General features: G+C 30.5%; 1 protein-coding gene across 1 annotated transcript; it reads right to left on the bottom strand.

Moving 5' to 3' along the window:
• Positions 1-733: 733 nt before the first annotated feature.
• On the bottom strand, positions 734-21022 carry LOC129984330 (uncharacterized). The gene is made up of 3 exons (XM_056094193.1): positions 20491-21022; positions 9281-9391; positions 734-3400 (listed from the first exon to the last, which is right to left on the bottom strand). Exons 1-3 carry the CDS (start codon positions 20497-20499, stop codon positions 1208-1210), a joined length of 2313 nt encoding a protein of 770 aa, XP_055950168.1. The 5' UTR covers positions 20500-21022; the 3' UTR covers positions 734-1207.
• Positions 21023-22616: the final 1594 nt, after the last annotated feature.

The following is a 22616-nucleotide window of genomic DNA, read 5'->3' as shown; positions in this document are numbered from 1 at the left end:
TGGAATTCTATTTTGTGATCTCTTGAATTTTTATGAGTTGTTTTAAATAATACAATCATAAAATGTATATTGTATCATAACCTAAAAATGCCTACTTGCATGCTTGTTTAATATCTTAATTTTATTTAAAATTTTAGAACTTTATAAGAGTATCTATTTTTTTTATTCATTTATATTTAATATGTTATATATATTATATATTCATTCTTTAATTTACAATTTATAATTATTTTTCTTTTAAGACCTGACTCTTTATAATAAAATGTCCTGAAATTCTCAGACGAAATTTAATTGTTTCAGTTTTGAAAATTCATACTTTTTGGTATTGACACAAAAGTAGTTCTAGAGTCATGGATTTGTTGGAATCCGTACGTCTTCAGTAAACCTTAAACTCATTTTTTGCATACTATCAAATCGGTTGAAATTAAGATCTGCAGTGTTCAAATCTGTTAAATTTCATAAAATTTGGTATGAAGAAAATGATTTAGAAGTAAGAAAATGAAAATATTCCAGATATAGTATATTATACATTATTTAAGATTTATTTAGATATCCTTTTTTCTAACTTTTTATTATCATGTGAATGTAGCTTATTTTTTTATTATCTCATGAATTGTGCAAGTTAAGTGATAGAAATAATACTCTATATTCGTTTTTTTTTTGCAAAAATAAATAAATAAAAAAATTACAAGTATTTGAAAAATATTTTTGTATGTTTATTTAGTTTCTCTCAATCATTTTACAAAGTACATTATCAAACTAATATAAATAAAACAAAAACATAGTAACAAGGAATCTGTACCAAATGCATAATACATTGTAACAGAAGATACATGTTAAAATAATCACTTTCTGAAAAAAAAAATTCCATTCACTGCAGATCTAGTCTTTAAAAACGTCCTTTCTGACTAATTATGAAAGTCTTTTGCTTAAAATCAAGCATACAAAGCGCAAACTATGATCTGTCAAAGGAAAAAAAAAGTAATTAGTCCATTAAAAAAAACTAAGCCATTTGTACAGTAGTTGCTGAATTCAGGATGAATTGAATATCTGAGCAGCAAAGTCTTGTACAGAGCTTCTGACCTAAATGATATCTTACAAACATAAATAAATAAAATGAAAAAGAAATCTGAAAATTAAATGATTGTGCTTTGCCTTTACACTGTTTTATATAATACTGTTTACCTAGCGTCTATAAGCTCACTTTTCAAGATAAATTAGCTGGCCTTGGAGGTATGACTAAGCTTCTTGGTGGCGCAGGCCTTGGAATTGCAAACTTCCACGGAAAAGAAGTGATTCCAGTTGGTGCTATATACCTGTGTAGATGAAGAGGAACGTTTTCCGATTTTATAGGATTCCCTCTCGAATCATATAGGGGAGTTGGAAGGTCTTGAATGTGATAAACTCTTTCATTGGGAATACCACGATTTAGAGACGGCTCTCCTGTGTGATCAGTATGGCTTTTATTCACAGCTCTTTCATATTCTTCCTTTAACTCCTCCTCAAATGCCTTCCTCCAGTTTGGTAGATCAGTTGATGCAATAGTCGTGACAGGTGGCTTCGAATTGTAATCGCCGTCTCCACTTTCTGGATCATGTACATCATCTAAGATAAGAAATTCAGAATTCTTCAACAATAGTTTTTTATCTGGTTTCTCTTGATTTTCTTTGCTTTGGCCATCTTCTTCTTTTGTTGTTATGTTTATTAGCGCTGGTTTGGAAGAATTTAAAAATTTAGCACCATCTATTTGATTCGTATTTGGTAATTCAGTACTAGATTGGGTAGACGTTTTTGTCATATTTTGTATTGAGTTTTGTGGAGCATTATTTGGATTCCTATTGCTGTCTTTTTTCTCTGTAGTCTTACTCACAATATGTTCTATTAGCTTTTGATGAGATTCCTTATCATTTTCAGGAAGAATAATAAATCCAAGTATATTCAGCTTTTTCAAAAGTTCAAAAACAGATTGATCAGATTTTTCTCCACTCTGGGTGGTTAACAGGACGAGTCTTCTGTTACCACCAGTATTTTCTTTGGTATCAACATTATCGATTGGCGTAGGATTGTTTTGAGAATACGTGTGTTCATTATGTTGCTGTGTATTTCTAATTAATTGAGGAGGAATCCAGTCATTACCATATTTCATTAAAGAATTAATATGTGTATTAGAAATCGAATTGTATATTACAGGTCTATTTAAAGAAGTAGTCAAATCAAGATCTTCCATGTTATTTTGTCTGTTTCTATTATTAGTTTCAGAACAAGGAATGCCTTTTTGAGAATTATGAGGCAGATTACTGAAAAATTCACTTTGTGCTGTAGAATCACTTAAAGACATATTGGGAGGGTATTTTTTCCCAGTCGATGTAGCAAATTTGAATAATCTGTCTGCTAAAATAGATTCAATAAATTTTTGTCTTTCTTCATTAGTGAGTGTCCTATATTCATCAGTAAGATTTGGATCATTATCATCACTTGATCTTCTTTCTGTAAAGTTTAAATATCCGGAATCCTTATAGTAAAATGGAGGAGGTTTGCACAAAACAGCACTTTTCACACTTTCACAGTCTGGCAAATTCTTATGAACTCTTTGTTGGGGATGGTTGAATAGAAGGTTTAAAATACCGTACGGTAATTGATCAGATTTTTTAGCAAAATTATTTGTTCCACGTTGTTCATCAAACAATTTTGACGTGTCGCTTAAGAAACGTGTTGGAAAATGGTTAGTTTCTCTAATTCCAGTGGATGAAGTCACTGTAGATTTGAAATTAGGGTTAGCATCTGAGATTGCTGGTAATGGCTTGGGATCATCTCTTTCGAAAGCGTTGAAAGAATCTTCTTGAAATTCTTGAGTTCCTGAATCAGAATGATGCTTATCTCGAAATGAATTGTTATCATACACAACTGAAGGACTTGGTATATTCTGCTTGGGAATGGCAGATTTTTCATAAAATCCGGCTTCAAACAAATGCTTCCCTAAATCTAATGGCTTTAATTTAGATGATTCTTCAGAATTCCCAATTGGTTGCTTTAATGGGACGTAGAAGTCATAATTAGAAGGCCAATCATCGCTATTTTTAATGCCCCCTTTCCCTTCGTTTTCATATTGACGAATGGGCGTTTCTGGAGATCTGCTATCTGCCATTGTTGGACGCACAGGAGGAAAATGAGTTATACTGACACTTGCCGGATTTTGTTGACCCATACCACGCTCGTTGGAGGATATATGAACCCTGAATCCTTTGTCGTCAGCAATGTAGCTTACTAAGCGAAAAGAACCATTGGGGTCTTTCAAGCCATAACTTCCTCTGACAACCCCATTTAAATCTCTTTCTTCTTTCCGGAAGTGACTGGATTGCTGAAATTTGTCTTGTATGTTGTATCCAAATTCTCTAGTTCTCTGCAAAGCACAAAAAGAACATTATTAATGCGCATAGTTATATTCTGAAAATAAATATGTTACAAATTTTTTTGTTAAGATTACTAAAAAAAAATTATTCCATACTCATGCAATAAAGGATGTCCCAAAATTAAAGCAAGATTTGAATTTGCCACCATCTGAGCAATAAAGTATTGGCAACTCTATTAAAAAAAAAAAACATTTTATAGCTGATAGCTTAGATTAGTAAAAATGGAACGTTACATGATAGAATATGTTTCCATTGTTGAAAGATATTTCAAAAATAATGAGTCTGGTAAAATAATAAGTCTGGCGGCTACAGTTCCAAAATTTGAGAATTCGCCCCTTAGATCGTGTGATTTAACACCATCAAATTTCTTTTTATGGCATTATTTAAAGTCAAATGTCTATGCCAACTAGCCCACAAGCACATGTCCATTGAAGAAGGAAATTCAAAGCTCCATCAAAGAGATACAACAACATTTATGTAAAATGCTCATGGAAAATTTGGATAAAAGAATGCGTATGTGCCAACAAAACCGTAGAGACCGTGGCTTTTTATTTAACTCAAATCATGCATTAACATGTTGTTCTATCATGTAAAGCTCCATTTTTACTAACCCTAAATGATCAGCAGTCAAATGGTTTTTTTTTAACAAGGTTACCAGCACTTTACTACACGAATGGAGGCAAATTCAAATCTTGCTTTTATAAGCCAATTTAATTTTATATCTTTCGGAAAGGAAGGAGCATGGAATTACACTTCTACATAAAAAAAACCATCCATTAAATGTTAGATAAAAGTTTAGATTCGTCATATGATTGGTGATGTGCTAATTGAATCTATTAGTCATGATCAGATTAAGTCCTACAGAGACCAATAGGAAAAGCTAATTTAGGAGATCCCTCCCAATTTCTAAATACTGATGTTCTTTAGTTGAATTTAATTGAATATCTATATAAGAAATATTTAAGTGAATATTATGATAGTCTGAAATAATGGCACATATAATATTTGGTCACTTTCAAGATAATTGATTTCCAATATCTCACGTTTACAGAAATTTCTTTGGGCAATAGATATTGGAAATCAATTTTAAATTAAATGTGAAAAAATAAAAGAGCTTGTTTTAATTTGGTATAAATACATTAACACAAAATTTGTTATACTATTGACTTGCAAGGCAATTAGCCAACGACAAAACTAATAAGATCATATTAGTATGCTAGAGAATTTGTTAACACGAAAACCATTTTAAAAATAATGTTCTGAAACTTAAATGGTGATTATAATTCTAATAAGTTCGAATAAAGTCCATTTTGAATAAAATTAAACCACAAAATTAATTTCTTTTTTTTGAAAATAACGCTAGAAAAATCCAGAATATGGGTAACCAGTGTTGCGGAGTCCTTAGGCAATTGCTAACTTTGCCATTTTAATAATCCAGTCATGCTATTTATTTGAATTTACAAACTCGATCGATGATTAGTTAGTATTAATTTAATTGGGCAAGAATTAGCTAAGGTTTCTATTTGCTAAAAGAAAATTTGAAAGCATATTTTAATGTTAATAAATTTTGAAATAGTTAAAAACATGTATAGATTTAATGATTTTAAGATATGTTTAAAACTAATTTTTTTCACTTTTCAAAAGCAGCACGATATAAGCAAAGGCAAAATGATAGATATGCCAATATAAACAATGAAAGCTTTCATAAAGGTAATAATAGTATAGAAAAATAATGCCTATAAAGTTTATAAATAAAATGAGGATTAATACCCTTCAATTTTACATTTGATATTAATGATGATGTTAGAGCATGAAGTTCATCTATGCTAAATGGGGAATTTTCGATTCTATGCTTTAGTAATGAGAGATTTATCCACTGTCCATGATTGCTTAGCAGTGATGAGTTATGAAGTCAACCATCTAACTCTCCGACCCGCCACGAAGGCACACGGATTTAAACCATAAAACTGAAACAGCAACATTGGCGGGAACTGTGGTTGAGTCATAAGGGCCGTCACCGGCCACGGTACAACCCTCCCCGAAGGAAGTACGTCCCGTCATGGATGGGAGGAGTCAGATCCCCCACCTATTAGTGGGGGATCTGATGGGGACCACACCAGGGTGGCGAGATCCAACCACCATGCCGGAAGCATCTCATCCTCATTTCGAGGTGCCCCCCGCGGGGGTCTGATGAGTTATGAAGATAAGATTTAGCGACATCATACGGAAATATTTTTTGATGAAATAGATGGATATTTTACAAAAATGCTGTTTTTTTATTTCCTCTTATACAAAGTACAGATGAAGTAAAGTAATCAGCAGAAGAAATTCGATGTCGAGATTTTAATGAATCATCACGTTTTGGACCTCTCAGAGTTCGAAAAACACATTTCTGACATTAATTCTGTCTGCTTGCGAATATGACAACTTCAAAATGCTTTGAGCTAGACGGATGAAATTTAGTATGTCCAAGAACCAAATATGAACATTTCTATTGAATTTTTAACGAAATCCGTCCAAGATTTCTGTTTGTCTAACTGCTCGAATATAAGTGACATCAAAAAGGAAAAGAGCTAGGTTGGTAAAATTTGGTACACAGGTTTAAATCTAAATTCTTATCAAATTTTAAACCAAATATGTCAAAGGATTCACCGTCTGTTCGTCTGTATTTTCGAATGCATGTGAACGCAATGACTCATAAACTGAATGACTTAAATCAATGAAATTTGGTATGCTATCTCATGACTACAATTGTAGTTTCATATCAAATTTTTCTTTCATTCGGTTAACATAGACGCATTAAAAACACATATTCGCAGATATATTCAGTAAAAATGTTAGATTCACGCCAAATATAGGGCCATGGTGGCCTGGTGACAAGATCTCGACTTGCGAGCCGCAAGGTTTTAGGTTCGAGACTCGATTCTACTGAAGAACCGTCATGTAAGAGGGTCTGTTGCACGTTAAATCCGTCAGGGCCAAACGTCCTCCCGGTGGTGTGGTATAGAGAGGGGCTTCAGTTCAGGTGTTGCCCTCGTCATCTGACCGTGGTTCAAAATGACGAGGTCCGTCTCAACATAGCCCTATGTTGCTTTACAATGAGACGTTAATATAACTAAACTAAACAAGCCAAAAAATTTTTTTCCTACCTATTCTTCACTAATGCTGTGTAAGGTACTTGCGGCTTTACCCAAGATCCATAATTTAATTCTATTGGAGGAGCTTAAGATCTTAATTGGAGATTAGGCGTGAAATTTCCTAAGAGGACATTCCCGCTTGTTTTTAGTAGAAATTCAAGATATTGGCGACAAACGATACACAAGAGGAGAACATCGCCAAAGTGAAAAGAATTTGAAACAGATTTTAATGCAAAAGGAGATTTTTTTTATATCTATTTCTTTTTATTTCTTTCAATTTTTCACGCAGAACAAGAAAATGTATGAAGGTAGAGTTCGAAATCAAAATTCTTTTTGTTATAACTAATGTTGTTATAGCTATGGTGATTCTATTTTAGCCTCCATCTTTTGAGATAGATACAAAATTTGAAAAATCTTGTGAAGACTGCATTGATAAATTAATGAAAGTACAATCACAGACATGAATATCAGGTTAAGATCAAACAGCTTCTAAATAACAGATTAGCACAATCTTCGTAGTTATGGATCTGGGTTTTTATCTAGTTTTGAGATCAGATCTATGAATATAATGTCTGTCTGAATTCTCAACAATTTAGAGTGTCTGAATTACGTCGATTTTGATTTTATTAGATGTAAATGCATAAAAAGGGCTAGGTTATAGCACAAGCGCTTGATTGTTGTTTAGTTTCGGGAGGGATTCGGAGCTTCATTCATAGCAATGATTACATTCTGAAGTTCGAAAACATGAAGATGGAAACGAACTATGGCTACTTAAATATTTTTACCTTTTTTTTTTTTTCCCCTTTAACTTTTAATTAGAGCTGTCGTGTCCAAATACAACATAACAAGTACAGGCAAGAATTCCATGTTATTAACCTTTGGCATACCCAATAATTCTTACTTTGTAAAACGTAAGTGAATTCAAAATATGCTACCTTAACGTATCGTCCTGCCTTTACAAACTGTCGTAATTTTGAAAAATTGAAAGAAAGTATGTGATGTTTTCCGTTTTTAAAATAATCTTTCTCTGTTGTGATTCGTCTAATATCATTTAATACTTATCTCTGGCGAGAGGTAAGCGATTCTTGATATATTTCCGTAAATATAACAAAAATTTAATAAAATCAACTTCCTGATACAATTATTTCCTTATCTCATTGCATACATCTATTCATTCTTACTGTAACGCACATTTGTAACATTAAAATATCTTTTAGAGCTCAATATTTACTAATAGTAAAGGTGAATGTGTGTATGCGTTTTGTTACTCTATAGGTCAAATTGTTGGACCTACAGCTACCATATTTGGTACATATCATCTTTGGAGGGTTGGAATGTACAGTTTGGAGTTAGCTTTTTAAAACTTTAATTGATTTAAAATTGTTGAATTTTGGCTTTCTCCCACGATAATTTTCGAAAATATCGCACAAAAATAAATTTTACACCGTCATAAAATTTAAAAAATATATTTTTTTTTGATTTCTAATTTCTAACAAGCGATTATATCATTGTCTTACAATTCAAACCGTTTGCATTGTTCCGTCAAATTTTTAATTGAACAAATTTCTTCCTTTGACGAAAATTTAAAAAAAAAAAAAATTGGAATCCTGTTTAATATCTGTATAGCTTACGTGCTTACGAGACAGATAAAGAAGTAAAGTTACAATGCTTCGAAATTTATAAGACAGATAAACCATACATTTTCATTTTTAATATCGTCATGATATCATAAGACCGGTGTTTATAAAAATGCTCCGTATACCCAATGAGCGGAAATGATTGTCAATGTATGACAATTAAAATAAGATATTTTTAATATCTGGCTGCTTCATAGCATCATGAATATGAAGTTAAATCTAAGAATATAAATTGAAATGGAAGAAAAACCATATCCTTGGTGAAGTAGATAGACGCTAAAGGCGACTAGTATACAAAACACATATGATATACCGTAAACATACATCACGACTATATTCCATTTAATCAGCAGACGAAATTACAAAATAATATTCCTGAAATGAAAAAATACGAGTATGAATATCAAACATTCCTCTATGGCTCTTGACGATTTTATAAAACAAAGCAAACTGTACACACTTCTTCAATTTTATAAATTTATTTCTAAAAGTGTTGAATCATTAGAGTAATTTAAATTGATAAACTATGAGAATATTAGAAAGGACAGCGCTTGATCTATCCCCTCCAATTAATTCTTCTTTAAAAACAACATAACACGCATGCGCAGAATTCAACTTAATGCTTCAGTTTTTCATTGAGCGATCTTATTATTTGTAGCCGGCGTCATGGCATAGGGGTAGCGCGTCTTTCTCGTGGTCTGGGCGTCCCTGGGTTCGAGTCCCGGTTCGGGCATGGTTGTTATTCGTCCGTTCTATCTGTGAGATGTGTGAATGTGCCCCCAGGTAAAAAGGGGCTGTGCAAGCGAATGTGATGCGTGAGTAGCAAAATCGTACTCTTGGCCGTAGTTGGCGCTACTAGAAAACAAGAGATGCTCTCTTTCGGCTTAAAATCGCTGACTTCAACCAGTGGGGCTTGTCCATGACAAGTGCCATCGGCAACAATAACATCATTTTTACTAAACTTATTTAAATGTTACTTAAAGTTTTTACCCGATTCTTCAACTCATTTAAAATTTAGGAGAAGAAATTTTAACAGAGCTTTTTGTTTACTTTAGAATCACATTTTTAAGTCTAAAGTGGATATTTTTTTTCTTACCTGAACATTTGGAAATTCACGTAAATGTCTCCCTCTTCTGTCAAGATTGTCTTCATCTGTTGATGCATATTTTAATGAGATAATGATCAGAACATACGCAAAAAGTCGAATCTGAAAAAAAAAAAAAGAATAAACTTTTACACTTATGAAATCAAATTTATTATAAAAATTAATGTTGCACAATTAATGAAATCAAATTTATTATAAAAATTAATGTTGCACAATTTATGAAATCAAATTTATTATAAAAATTAATGTTGCACAATTTATGAAATCAAATTTATTATAAAAATTAATGTTGCACAATTTATGAAATCAAATTCGAAATGTAATCCAATATTGCACAATTTATAAAATTGCATCTGTTATGAAAACTAATCTTGAACAAATATGAAATCGCAGCTGCAGTATGAATTAATATTGCCCAATTTATGAAACCGAATTTATATTGAAAATAATATTGCATTATTTACAAAATTCAATTTATAATAAAAATTAATATTGCATCATTCATGGAATTCCTTTTGTAGAGAAAATTAGCCTCACACTATTTATGAATAGAATCTGCAACGAAATTAAATAGTACACAAGTTAGGAAATTTTATTCATGCGAATGCAAGTGGAAATTAAATAGTTTAATTTCATTGCTATGCAAGCAATACCCCGATCTAGCCAGAGGCTATGCGGGAAGAGCAGCCCCATCTAGCACGAAGAAACAAATGACACTTGAGGATATCGGACGCTAGCAAACAACAAAGAAACCTTAGTAAGAAAACATATACAGAAAAAAAAGTATATTTTTATATTACATATTAAAATTGTAAAACATGTAAAATGCATTACATCATCGCCATATAAATGGAGTCAATTTATACTCATCAAAATTATGTCTAGCTGCAACGCCAACTTCATTTTGGAATCCATTACGCATCTTCACGTCCCATTCATGAATCTCTCAACATAGCCAAAAACAGCATTCATTTAGATATTTTTTGTTTATCGAGTGATAATGTATATGTAAACTCCACTATAAAGAATGTTTTTTCGTGATTACATTTATTTATTTGAAGTAAGTAAACTACAGATTTTCACTCTATTTATCATATAAGGCTACAAGAATGGGATGCCTTATATAAAATAAACGAAATATCCACTCTAAAATTAGTCCAACAGCTAATTTCTAAATCGTAAGAGATAAAAGATAGCTCTAATGAGAAAAATGCTTTAAACGATTTAGAGAATGATTACTTTTCTAGTTTCAATCAATGAACTATTGAAATAAATTACGAAGCGCACATTTTTATATAGTTTCCGATCTTGTTAGTCATTTTCATAAAATATTTTTACCATTTCATTGTTCCATTGCTCTGAGATCAACAAAGGTCGAGTTCTGAATACTGAAGCTTTGAATTCCATTATTTTAAACCAATCAACAACTACTTCTGGAAAATAAAATCCGTTGATTGGTTTATCTTCTTTGGAAGGATTTAAAATTGTCCAAAATAATGATCTTAAAATATTTATAACTATTAATTTAATTTCAGAAGATTAGAACTTCTTTTGTTGAAAATGCCTATGTGCCATATGTGTTGAAATCGACAAAGATCAGGGAATTGTATAAAATTTAGTTATTCTAATTTTTGTTCAAAATATATATATTGACTGAAACAATTTAAAGTATAACCCTTTCAGGCATTTAAAGCATTTTTCAAATTTGAAGTTTATATCTTCCTCAAAGGTTTAGAAATTAGCTACTGGACCATGATTACAGTGGGCACTGTACAGTGGTGGAAAATACTTTGAGACCACCATTGAACTTTTTTTTTTGCATTCAAAAAGGCAAATCTTTTTTGTAATTTACATTTACACTTATATATAAAATGTAATAAATAAAAAAATGAATTTACAATTTAAAATACGTTTATTGTAGCTATAAAGGAAAAATGTGTAATGTAATGAAATGGAAAAAACTTTGAGACCAGTTTTAAAGAGTGATTGTTTGCATAATGAGATGACGTAACTTTTGCACGATTTTGTGAGGGATAGTTGTGAGACTGAAAAGAAACACTTTCTAATCATTTCTTTGAGTGTTGAAGCAACCGAGACTATGGGTAGCGGAAAATTACTGACTGAAATTGAAAAAGGGAAAATCTTAGCATTTCGCGGAAGCGGAATGAGTGAAAGGCAAATTGCTAGCAAAATCAAGAGGTCTAAAACTGTGGTTCATCATTTTCTCTCAGATCCATGCAGATATGGTACAAAAAATAGAGGAGGAAGGCCATCAAAACTGTCAACCAGAATGAAAAGAAGTGTTATAAGGATGGCTGTTAAAGACAATGCACATTCTGCAGCAATAAAATCGACACTTAAGCTTCCAGTTACGGCTAGAACAGTTAGAAATATTCTGAGTAATACGGAAAACATCAAATATGCAAAATTCAAAAGTAAACCCAGACTTGAAAAACGTCATATTGCAGCAAGATTGAACTTTGCAACATCTAATGTTTTAAAACCCAACTTGTGGCGAAAAATAGTGTTCACGGATGAAAAGAAATTTAACCTAGATGGACCTTTCTTAGTAAAGTTAAAAGTTTTCAATTTCATATGTGGTCTCAAAGTTTTTTTCCACCACTTTATATTAGAATATGTAAAGTCATTTAGATCACTCCACAAATTTTTTTAGTTCTTGACATATAACTTCTAATTAATGAAGTTGTTGTATGTTGAATTGCGATGATGCGTTTTTCGTTGAATATCAGGTGAACAACCCCGATTATGAAGAATGTATTTGACATGTCACATTTTTCCTACTATGTCAGGTGAATAGATTCTATCATTAAGAATGTGTAAATGCATTCCTTGCAATGGAACTTGTTCACGTGACATCGACGTCAACCTTGACATAGCATGTTATCTAATATCTAAATGAATGCCTTACGTTGTGACGTAACATTCGTCGGTGACGGCATGTGAATGGACCCCATTTTAAAGAATAATTTGGAAAGACGTCGGCATTTGAATATATACAAATAAAATAATCCCTGGCACTTTCAACCGTTCGATGTCATTTATTTAATGAATTCCTTTATTGAAAGATCTAATGATATTCATAAATGTTCTAAGAGTAATAAAATAAAATAAATCTGTAATAAAACTTCTCTAAGCGATCATTCCGTGGCGGTCATTGCTCTCAGCGACCAACAACAACAACGAACTTTTGTCTAGCACGGGATTTGTTATTCATTAACATTATGTAAAAAAAATTCTATGAGCGACTCATGGCAATAGGGCTGGTTGTCCTTTAATTTCTTTGACATCCTTGCTATTATTCTTCCTGGTTTTGAGCATCTTATTAAAAGAAAATAAAGAAAAGAGATATATATTCAAAAACAACATTGAATATCGTATCAAAGATATTAATCATTTTTCCGATGTCGGTAGAAAAATGACAGATGCCCCCCCCCCTCTCCTCTACCATAACATTTCATCAACGGCTGCAGTAGCTACCAACTATAGAACGCGTAATCATTTTTCACCATAAGCGTAGTTTTTTTAAAATTAAATTGAATGATTTCTAAGATTTTTTTTCTTCTGAATCCAGATCAGCATATAGGAATATTGCATCAGTAGACTAATGACAAATAAGGAAAGTAAATTTGACGAACTTTTAATTATAGAAGAACGCAAATAATATAAAAGAAAAAAAACCCGCCTCATTAAATCATTAGCTTAACAAACTTAGGGAAAAAAAGATCAAGTTATCCCTCTTTTCTTTCAGACTATTAACTAATAGATTAGTGATTTATTTTTTTATAAAAAAATAAAACTCACCTAAGCAAATAAAAAATTCAAGCAAGCACAAAATATTTAAAAAAGAAAAAAGAAAAAAAAAAGAAACAGATTAAAAAATTTAGTTAGAAAAATTTAATTAGATTGATTAGATTTAAAAAAAAAATTTAACCCTTTAAAGGGCCATTTTTTTCTAGTCATATTATGTTAAAATATTTTTAGGCTTGAAATTAGAATAAGAAAAGGGATTCATTTGGCTTATTAGATAAATTTAATTTGATTAATTAATTATTTTTTAATTAATAATTAAGTAACAAATCAAGGCACATCATTTTGTCTGAGATAAAGAACTGAAGCCTCTAAGTTTCTGACTTACTAAAAAAAATGTGTCATAACTTATGCCAACCTACATAATTTCATACAAAGAGTGATAAATTTGGTGGGAAGCATACTTCCCACGGCCCTAGAAAGGGTTAAAGTAGACTTAACATTCATTGAGTTAAAAATATTCATTTTATCTTGTACTAGTATAAGTATTTATAAGTATTACGTCTTATAAACAGCAGGAGTGGTCTTCCCACAACTTTCTCACGTAGTCCGTTAAAAAACTGTTGTCCCAGAAAGTCATCCCTTTCCGTGGACGAAAATATAGCTAGCTACGAAATATTAAAAAAAAAAGGAAATATAACTACGAAAATATAGTAGCTATATTTTCTATATATAATAGTATATAGAAAATATAACTACTATATAATAGCTATTTCTATATATAAATATAGTAGCTATATTTTCTACATATAAATATAGAAAATATAGCTACGAAATATTAAACATTCTACCGTACATCCTTTTTTTTTGATGACTGGTATGCAGTTAACAGTAAACGAAAATAGAGTTTGAGTTTTAGATCCATTTTCCCCAACCGATTGAAACAAAAATTTAACACAAAACTACGTCTGTAGTCACAAAATCCCATACCAAATATGATATATATGTTATTGCGATTTTGAATTACCTCGCTTATATGTTTCTGAAAGTGTAAAGCTACAAACTTTCAGCCCCTTGTTGGATTTGGCCCAAAATCTGACAGGTGTCCACAGTATAGATGTTAAATCTGAGAACCAAATTTCATCCATTTGTCACTCTTCATATTTTAATTATCGCTTTATTATTCGAAATTAAAAAATTCGAATTTAAATTATTCGAACAGCCGGACACACAGATTTCCTCTGAGTGGATTTAGCTAAAAATTTGATAGAAAACAACAAATTTGATGTAAAATCTGTATTACAAATTTCAACTATCTAGTTCAAAGCGTTTTTTGGGTTAACCTTTTTCACACACAGACGGAGAGACTCCAAAAATGTGTTTTTCGAACCCAGGAAGGTCTAGAGCGCGGAGATCCGTCAAAATATCGAATTCGATTATTTTTTTTGACGATTACAATACTTTATATATATCACGTACATGAGAAAGTAAAAATGCAAAGCCTTATGTGAACATAGCAGAAATTGATGCGTCAATCTTAAGAGTCATCATAGTGACAAAATGCTAATGCGTTAATGGCACTTTTCAAAGTCTCATGATGAAAGATGATAAAATAAAGCCGTGTTCCGGTCGGCATTTAAACTGATGACTGAGAGCAAAAGAATCAACCAATGCGCAGGGCGCCACTTGTCTGCGCTACGTCATTGCCTTCAAAGAAGCCAACCTCTATGATTAATTTTACTTCCAACAAAGCATGATCGATGCAGTGATGCTTCATGATAGTAAAATTAGTGTACTGTTCGTTTCAGTATTCTGAGACGAATAGTACACTTTTAGTACACTTTTACATACACTTTTCGACGATTCTATCTCATTAAGGGGAGAGACGCGGAAGGATGAGTGCATTCCCGGAATTCTTCGTCATTCTTTGATCTTGATTTTCGCCCTATTAGATGCTTATGAATCAGTTTTTTTTCTTCACGTGTATGTAAGTATCTTGTCGTTTCTAACCATATTATTTTAATTCAGTCCACGAATAATCCGCGCTTATTTTATTATTAGATGTAAGCATCTCCTTCTTTCTTCTCACCCCTATTTTGACGAATTAAACCCATCCTAACGCATGCGCAAAAGAACGTGGGTTTTAGAATCCGTTGTCAAACAGTATACTACATGGCTGTAATCTATATCTATGACGAAGGAATATCAATAATAAGCTATAAAACGAAAGAAATATTTTTGATTTAATAAGAATATTGCTTATCTCTCAAGTATATATCGATAAAAACATTTCATTGGCTGAAAAAATGGGGATTTGAGGCTCTAATCCGAAACATAGAGCATTCATAAATTTTTACACTTGATTCATCTTTGCTTTCTTTTTAAAATTGTTCTTAATTACATAACATTGAAGAGATGCACACATAGAATTGTGTTGAGTATTGTCACAACACACGTGAGTTTTAGTAATTAAGTTAAAAGAATTACAGTAAAAAAAAATGAATATTTTTCTTTAAATTTATTAACTTAGAGAGAATTTTATTTTAAAATTTAATTATTTAATTCATTTAGAGTCCTTCATATTTGTTTTTTCATTACAAAGTTTGTCACCAAAATCGGGGGGTCATTGATTAGCATTCATTCAACATTTGTTAGAGCTATCCATATAACTCTCTTCTTTACCAGAATACTAACTGTGCAAGGAAGTAATATTAAATATTCATTACAATATAAAATAAAAATTGATGAAATCAGTATAGTAGTTGGGGCTGGAAACTCTGTCGTAATTTTTTTTCTGTCAAAAATGCACAGTGTAGTAGTGTTTTTGAGATACTCTCGAAAATGGAGTTGGGACAATTAATTAATTATTTAGGGGTCTAAAGCTTCATATGAAAACTGGACTGATGTTTGGAGCTGAGGGATTCGTTCTTTGGCTTTTCTAATTATTTTAAATACAAAAGTAATAAATAGTGACTTAATTAAAATATATAACATATGTAGCTAATATTTTGCCTAAAATAGATGATGGATGACAAAAATGTTCAGCTGCTTGTTAAATTCTACGAGTTGCAACTGTCTATTGAAAATTAAGAAAGAAGAGAGAGACTGTTCATTCCGAAATTTTCTCGTTTTGCGCTCTGAAACAGGTGTTATTCCCTCCCCTCTCCCCTCCATATAAAATTGTGCAGCTTGGACTAGACAGTGAACGCCATGAGTGCTCAGATTTTTATTTTCACACATAAGAGATGTACGCTTCATAGTATAATAAAGAAATCCTTTACTCATAGTTAACCCATGCCACTAGCGATAATAGATACGAAAGAATAAACAAGCGAGCGATCTTTGACGATTTATTTGGTGATTAATCGCTGGCAAGTGGTTAATATTTAAGTATGAGAAAACAGGATATGTATTATGACAACTTTCTTTGGACCAATTGAACAATGCTATTCGTTCAATCGGTCCAATTGAAACTTTGATGCATTTGAACCGACATGAACCAAAATTTGATGCATAACTGGAACTGTAGTCACAAGACCACATGCAGAATTTCTTTTATTTAAATCACTGCATTTTTAAGTTACCGAATTTACATGCATATGAAAGTGCAGACAGACTAATGACCAAATACAAAATTTGGCGAATTTAGTTTTAAATTTGACACGGATTTACAATTTAGATGCCAAATCTGTGAGCAAAATTTTATTTAGCTTGCGTTTTACATTTTTGTATTCGTCGTGTTCATTTGAAATTTAGTAGGTAGATACACTTCCTCTGAACGGATTTCATTCAAAATTTAATTAAAACCCACAAAATGATGTAAAGGCCAAATTTTATTCATCTAACACATAGCGTTTTTCAGTTGATCAAAGATCGACCAACAGGCATTGTTCCAAAAAAACATTAATAAAAATTTTGATTAAAGTAGTTTTCGGAAAGCAACTTCCTACGTTTCAGCCGGTTTTCGAGAGATTCGTTGGAGCGACTTTTTGCGTTCCAGCCGGTTTTCGAGAGATTCGTTGGAGCGACTTTTTACATTCCAGCCGGTTTTCGTGAGATTCGTTGGAGCGACTTTCTACGTTCCAACCGGTTGAAGAGTTAAGAAAAATCTGAAACGTGGAGATTCGTTTACATCCTGAGTTTGAATTTGTTTTAATATTTAGAATCTCTTTGTACACTTCGTATATGAGAAAAAAAATGCTAAAACGTTGTATGAAAAGACAACTTATTAAAGAAAACTGCTATAAAGATACAAAACCCGATATCCTTATGTCAAAATCAGAGACGGTTCTTACATAAGCACTGCGTAACTGCAGCTTCGCTGTTTTTCAGTATTTTTCATTGAATGATTAATTAATTATATGTTGTACTTGTTATTTAAATTCCGAAAATAATTTAATTCAGTTTGTTTTTTAGCTCTTTGAATTTTTTTAAAGAAAAATGGAGAAAAAATTATTTACCATTCTTTGTTTCATAAAGGAAGAGAAAAACTTTATTGTAATATATCCCAGTTCCATTCTCGAAAATTATGCAATGAATGCATAATTTTCTTTATTCATACATCTTGATTGGAAAGAATGATTGTTAAAATGCATAATTATAGAAAATGTCAGAAATGGGGCTTTTTGAAAACGTATTCCCTTTGCTGAGAAATATTTCGTGGGCCCTAAATTAAAACAGGATATAGAAGAAAAAGATAATTTATAATACATAAAAAATTAATTGAAAAACATTCCACAAAAAAAATTTCATACAAATAAATATGGAAATAATTTTACTACATTGCATTTATCTTAATTTTTTTATTGATTTTTTTCTTCGTTGAATTGAAATTTTGTAAATTCGTAATAGCGAAATGCAGGCAAAATAAATGAGAGTATTGATTTTGTAGTTTATTTTTTAAATAGAATTAAATTAAAGATTGGTAATTGCCTTGAAGAAATTTATTTTTTTAAACTTGTCGGCATCAAATAAAGAAATCTAATGGGAAAATTTTTTATTAGCTAATTATTAAATGAATGAAAGTCGATTAAGATCGATAAAATTTTTGTTGTTTAGAAATACATCATTATGTAGAAATGATACGGTAACAAAGCATGGCCGCTAATGGTGAAAATCTTGCAAAAAAAAAAAAAGTGCTAAAAGCTGCTATAATGAGCAGAAGCTACAAAATCCCCATTTTGGATCCAGCTATGAATGGAGAATGACACGGCCAAAAATTGGGTCGGTTAAGCGCAGAACCGAGTAATCAAATAGATAAAATAAGAAGATGCTTAAATGCCCTGAGGTTTTCAGATTACTTTCTTTCTTTTCTTTCTTTTTTTTAGATTTTATTTTGCCACTAAATTTCATTATATTTGCCATTAAATTTCATTCATTCATAAATTTCAACTTATTGGAATTAAAATAAAATATCCCTTAAAAATCAATCAATATTTTAAGGAGTATTTTTTCCTCATGGTTTCAAATTTATTTTCCGATCAATACGGAGAGAATATTTAGATGATAATAAAAGTTTTTGTAATGTTTCCACTGTTTGCTTTTAAATTAAGATTTATTTTAATTATTTACAGAAAGATTCTGAAACTAATTCTTTTCAAAGTGACAGTTATTGTGTATGGTTTTTTGAAATGATCGTAATTATTAAATGTTTTATTGCTAAAGCTTTTTGATATTTGCTTCGGCTTTACTCAATAATATATACATATAATATATACAATAATATATACATTTGGAAAATGGAAACGAAGTATACCTTTTATAAATTTGCCCTTCCTGAAGACTCTTTACGTCTAAATCCGGCCGTGTTTAAATCTCTCTCTTTAAATTAATCACCCGATATTTAGGAACAATGACAATGAAAATCTGAAGTAAATCCCCAGCATTTTTTGCATAAATTTATCATTTATATATATATATATATATATATATATATATATATATATATATATATATATATATATATAAAATAAAAGTACATTGATATAATGTTTAAGCAAAATTTAGTAGAAATAGTGATTTTTGTTTTTCCTGCAAAAATGATCATCATGCAGAGAAGAGAGTTTTACCTTGAAGCAAAAAATTTCAGAGTTCTTATCAATTGCTATGATTATATTTCGCGTAAATGCAGTAATTAATTTTTAATGCTTTCTTTTCTTTTCTTTTAGTTTTGGGTATAATAAATTTTAGATTATTTAATTTTCATTATTTACATATTAATAAAATATTAGCCATTGTAAAAAATTATGCATCACCTCCCCCTCCCCCTTTGAGCATGTAATGATATTTATCGTGCAAACTTATATTTTGGATAATTTTTCTGCTAAGATTTAATAAAATGATATCTAAATTATCAAAATTCAGTTAATCGATTGAATTTTTTTTATTTTAATTAAATATTTCAAGATAATATATAAAGTTTGTAGCTCTGACTTCTTTCGATTGCACACAAGATTCTTTCAAAAATCCTTACCAGTATTGAATATTTAAAAATGCACAAATATTTAAATACTTATAACTTTTATAATGCATTGCGAATTTCTATTCTAGTCACTTTCTGAGAAAGTACAATATTTCATAGTTCAATAAATAATAAATAACATTAGAAAATCACTTGTTTGATTACTAAGTAAAAAAACTTTTTCAATTAAGAGAAAGTCAACCATTTTTTTTATGTGATCTCAATTTAATTAGTAAAAATGAATATAAATTTTTTGTGAGATATTTAGATTTGAATCATGCTGAAATTTCCATTTTTTTTTTTTTTTAGATTGCATTTTTGCTTTTACATTGATATTATATAATCTTTCAACTATTTTATTTTCATAGAAAAAGTTCCTTGCTTTATATTTTTAAATAATCATTCTAATATTAAATAATTGTTTGACAATAGAAAGTAATTTAATTTTAGAATTATAACTTTTTCGGTCGAATCTTATCAATACTAAAATGCATTTCTCATAGGTTAGAAACGAGAAAAATATATTTGCATTTCCTAAAATACTAGTTTGTAATATTTTAAGAGTATTTTCTTACAAAATTATCAACATATCTTTAACTCTTTAATTCAAATGCAACCCAGATTTATAATTCTAATATTTTAGAACAAATAAATAATTATTTTTGAATGTTCTTTCCATAATTCCTAAAGTCTGAAATGATGTTCAAAAGTAGAATGAAAATGTTCCATAAATTTATCTGTCACATTTTTACTCTTTTATTTGAATGTGATTCTTAATTTGAATTTTATAAGTCTTAATTTGAATAAGTCGGAAAGAATTTTTTTTTTCCAAAAGACAAATAAATAATTATATATAATTTTCATCGTTCTTTAAGTCTGAAAATAATTAAAATCATTACTTAAAACAATTCTATATTTCAAACAATAATATTATTTAAAAAATTAAATAAAAAATCATAACAAATTTATTTACCTGCAGCATCTTTAACTCTTCAATTCGATGGTTTGTTTGGCTTCTCTAGTTCACTTCTTCCAAAGGAAAAATCTTTCAAAATACACAATCCAACGAAAGTCCAATCAAATATATAGAATATCCTTTTCTGTCCTGATTAAGTCTTTCAAAACCGAAACAGTCCTCAAAAGCGTTTGGGCGATAATGCATACAATTATCTTGACGGAACTTATCCACAGTCAACATTAAAAAACCTCTTTATCTCCTGATTCAATCGAGGCACGATTTCGAGTGATATTCTGAGAAAAATATCTTTTTTTTTTATAAACAAAAAGATTTTTAAAAAATGAAAAGAAAACGAAAGGGAATTAAAAATATTTTTCCAAAAAACAATAATAAGAAAGGAAGAGTGTGTATACACTCGAGAGGAAGACTTCCCGTTTTTTACCTTTTGTTTATAGACGTCCGAAAGAAAACATCACGCGTCACAAAAAAGAATTGTGGTGCGTACACCGGTTTTTACTTTATATATGGCAACACCGGCTGTGGCCTCGTCAAGGTTACTTTTCGCACTGTTTTCATGTCGAAATAAAAAAGGCGTTTTCCATAATCTCGAACCGGCAGAACAAAAAAAAAAAAAAGTCGTGTGGGGTGACCCGTGAAGGGGAGGTGGGGTCCAGAACGAAGAAAAAGAGCGCGGAGGGGTGTTCTAAAAAGGGGAAGGAAAAAGGGAAAGATAAGCGTCTGATACCCGGACGTAATCCCTAGTAGTATCTGCCCACTGCTTTCGGCTAGGGCAAAGTACCGGGTTCGCTGACTTAGTTTCTTGCACTTAAGTTGAGGCGGGAATCACCTGTTGCTTCTTTCGATGGCGAAGGAAGAATAATTTATGGAGTCGTAAAAGTAAGAATGGTCAAGATACACTTCGTCACTTCGGATTTTTTTATAGATGTAATTGCTTACTTCCTAATGGCTGTACTGTAGCACTGTTATTGTTTGGATTTAATTATCGAAGCATAAAGAGGATCTTTTTAAGTTGAAGGGCGTGTGTCTTTTCGATTCGATTGGGCTGTAAAATTTGTAATTCGCTTGGTTTTATGAGTTTGGAATGGATTCGTGGAAGAATTTATATGCGAATCAAAAATTGAAATCTTATATTTTTGAATTTTGATTGATTATAAGTCAATTTTGCGGTTATAAAATACAATCGAACAGGATGCTTGCTAAAAAAAATAGCACGAATCTCAAAAAGTCTATTTAAAATCCGTTCGGTTTTAATGAATTATTGGGGAAAAAATATATACGTATTTTAACATATACGAAGTATATAATAAGAAAATATTGAAATAGCCAAAATATATATATATATATATATATATATATATATATATATATATATTGCAATTGTCAAAAAAAAAAAATTAAAAAAATCCCCAAAAAGAAAATATTCTAATGGTAAAAAAAAAAAAAAATGACAAAGAAAAAAATATTGTGATTACCAAAACAAAAATATTGTAATCGCCCGCCAAAAAATGTATTTGTCAAAAAAAAAAAAAAATCGCCAAAGAGAAAATATTTTAATCGCCAAAAAGAGAATTGCCAAAGACAAAATACTGTAATCGTTCAAAAGAAAATATTGTAATTCGCCACCAAAAACAACGCCAAAAAAGAAATGTTAAAATGGCCAAAAAGAAAATTGCCGAAAAAAAAATATTGTAACTCAAAAAAAAAAATCTCTAAAAAAAAAATGTTAAAATGGCAAAAAAAAAAAAAAAAAAAAAAAAATGACAAAGAGAAAATATTGTAATTACCAAAACAAAGATATTGTAATCGCCCCAAAAAAATGTATTTGTCAAAGAAAAAAAAAATCGACAAAGAGAAAATATTATAATCACCAAAAAGAGAATTGCCAAAGACAAAATATTGTAATCGTCCAAAAGAAAATATTGTAATTCGCCAAAAAAGAAATGTTATAATGGCCAAAAAGAAAATTGCCAAAGGGAAAATATTGTAATAGCCAAAAAGAAAATCTTGTATTTGCCAAAAAGAAACAACAATTTCTAAAGTGAAAATATTATAATCGCCAAAGAAAAACTGTAATCGCCAAAGAGAACATTTTGTAATCGTATCTCCATGCTTCAAATCTC

This window comes from Argiope bruennichi, chromosome 9 (assembly GCF_947563725.1).
Source record: "Argiope bruennichi chromosome 9, qqArgBrue1.1, whole genome shotgun sequence".
NCBI classification, from domain to species: domain Eukaryota; kingdom Metazoa; phylum Arthropoda; class Arachnida; order Araneae; family Araneidae; genus Argiope; species Argiope bruennichi.
The sequence above is the reverse complement of the archived record's forward strand: the minus strand, read 5'-3'. Positions and strand labels throughout refer to the sequence as shown.

Excerpts from the sequence above, each read along its gene's own strand:
- LOC129984330 (XM_056094193.1), bottom strand. Across the intron at positions 3,401-9,280 it reads GTGAATTTCCAAATGTTCAG|AGAACTAGAGAATTTGGATA; the intron begins GTAAGAAAAAAA and ends TGTGCTTTGCAG.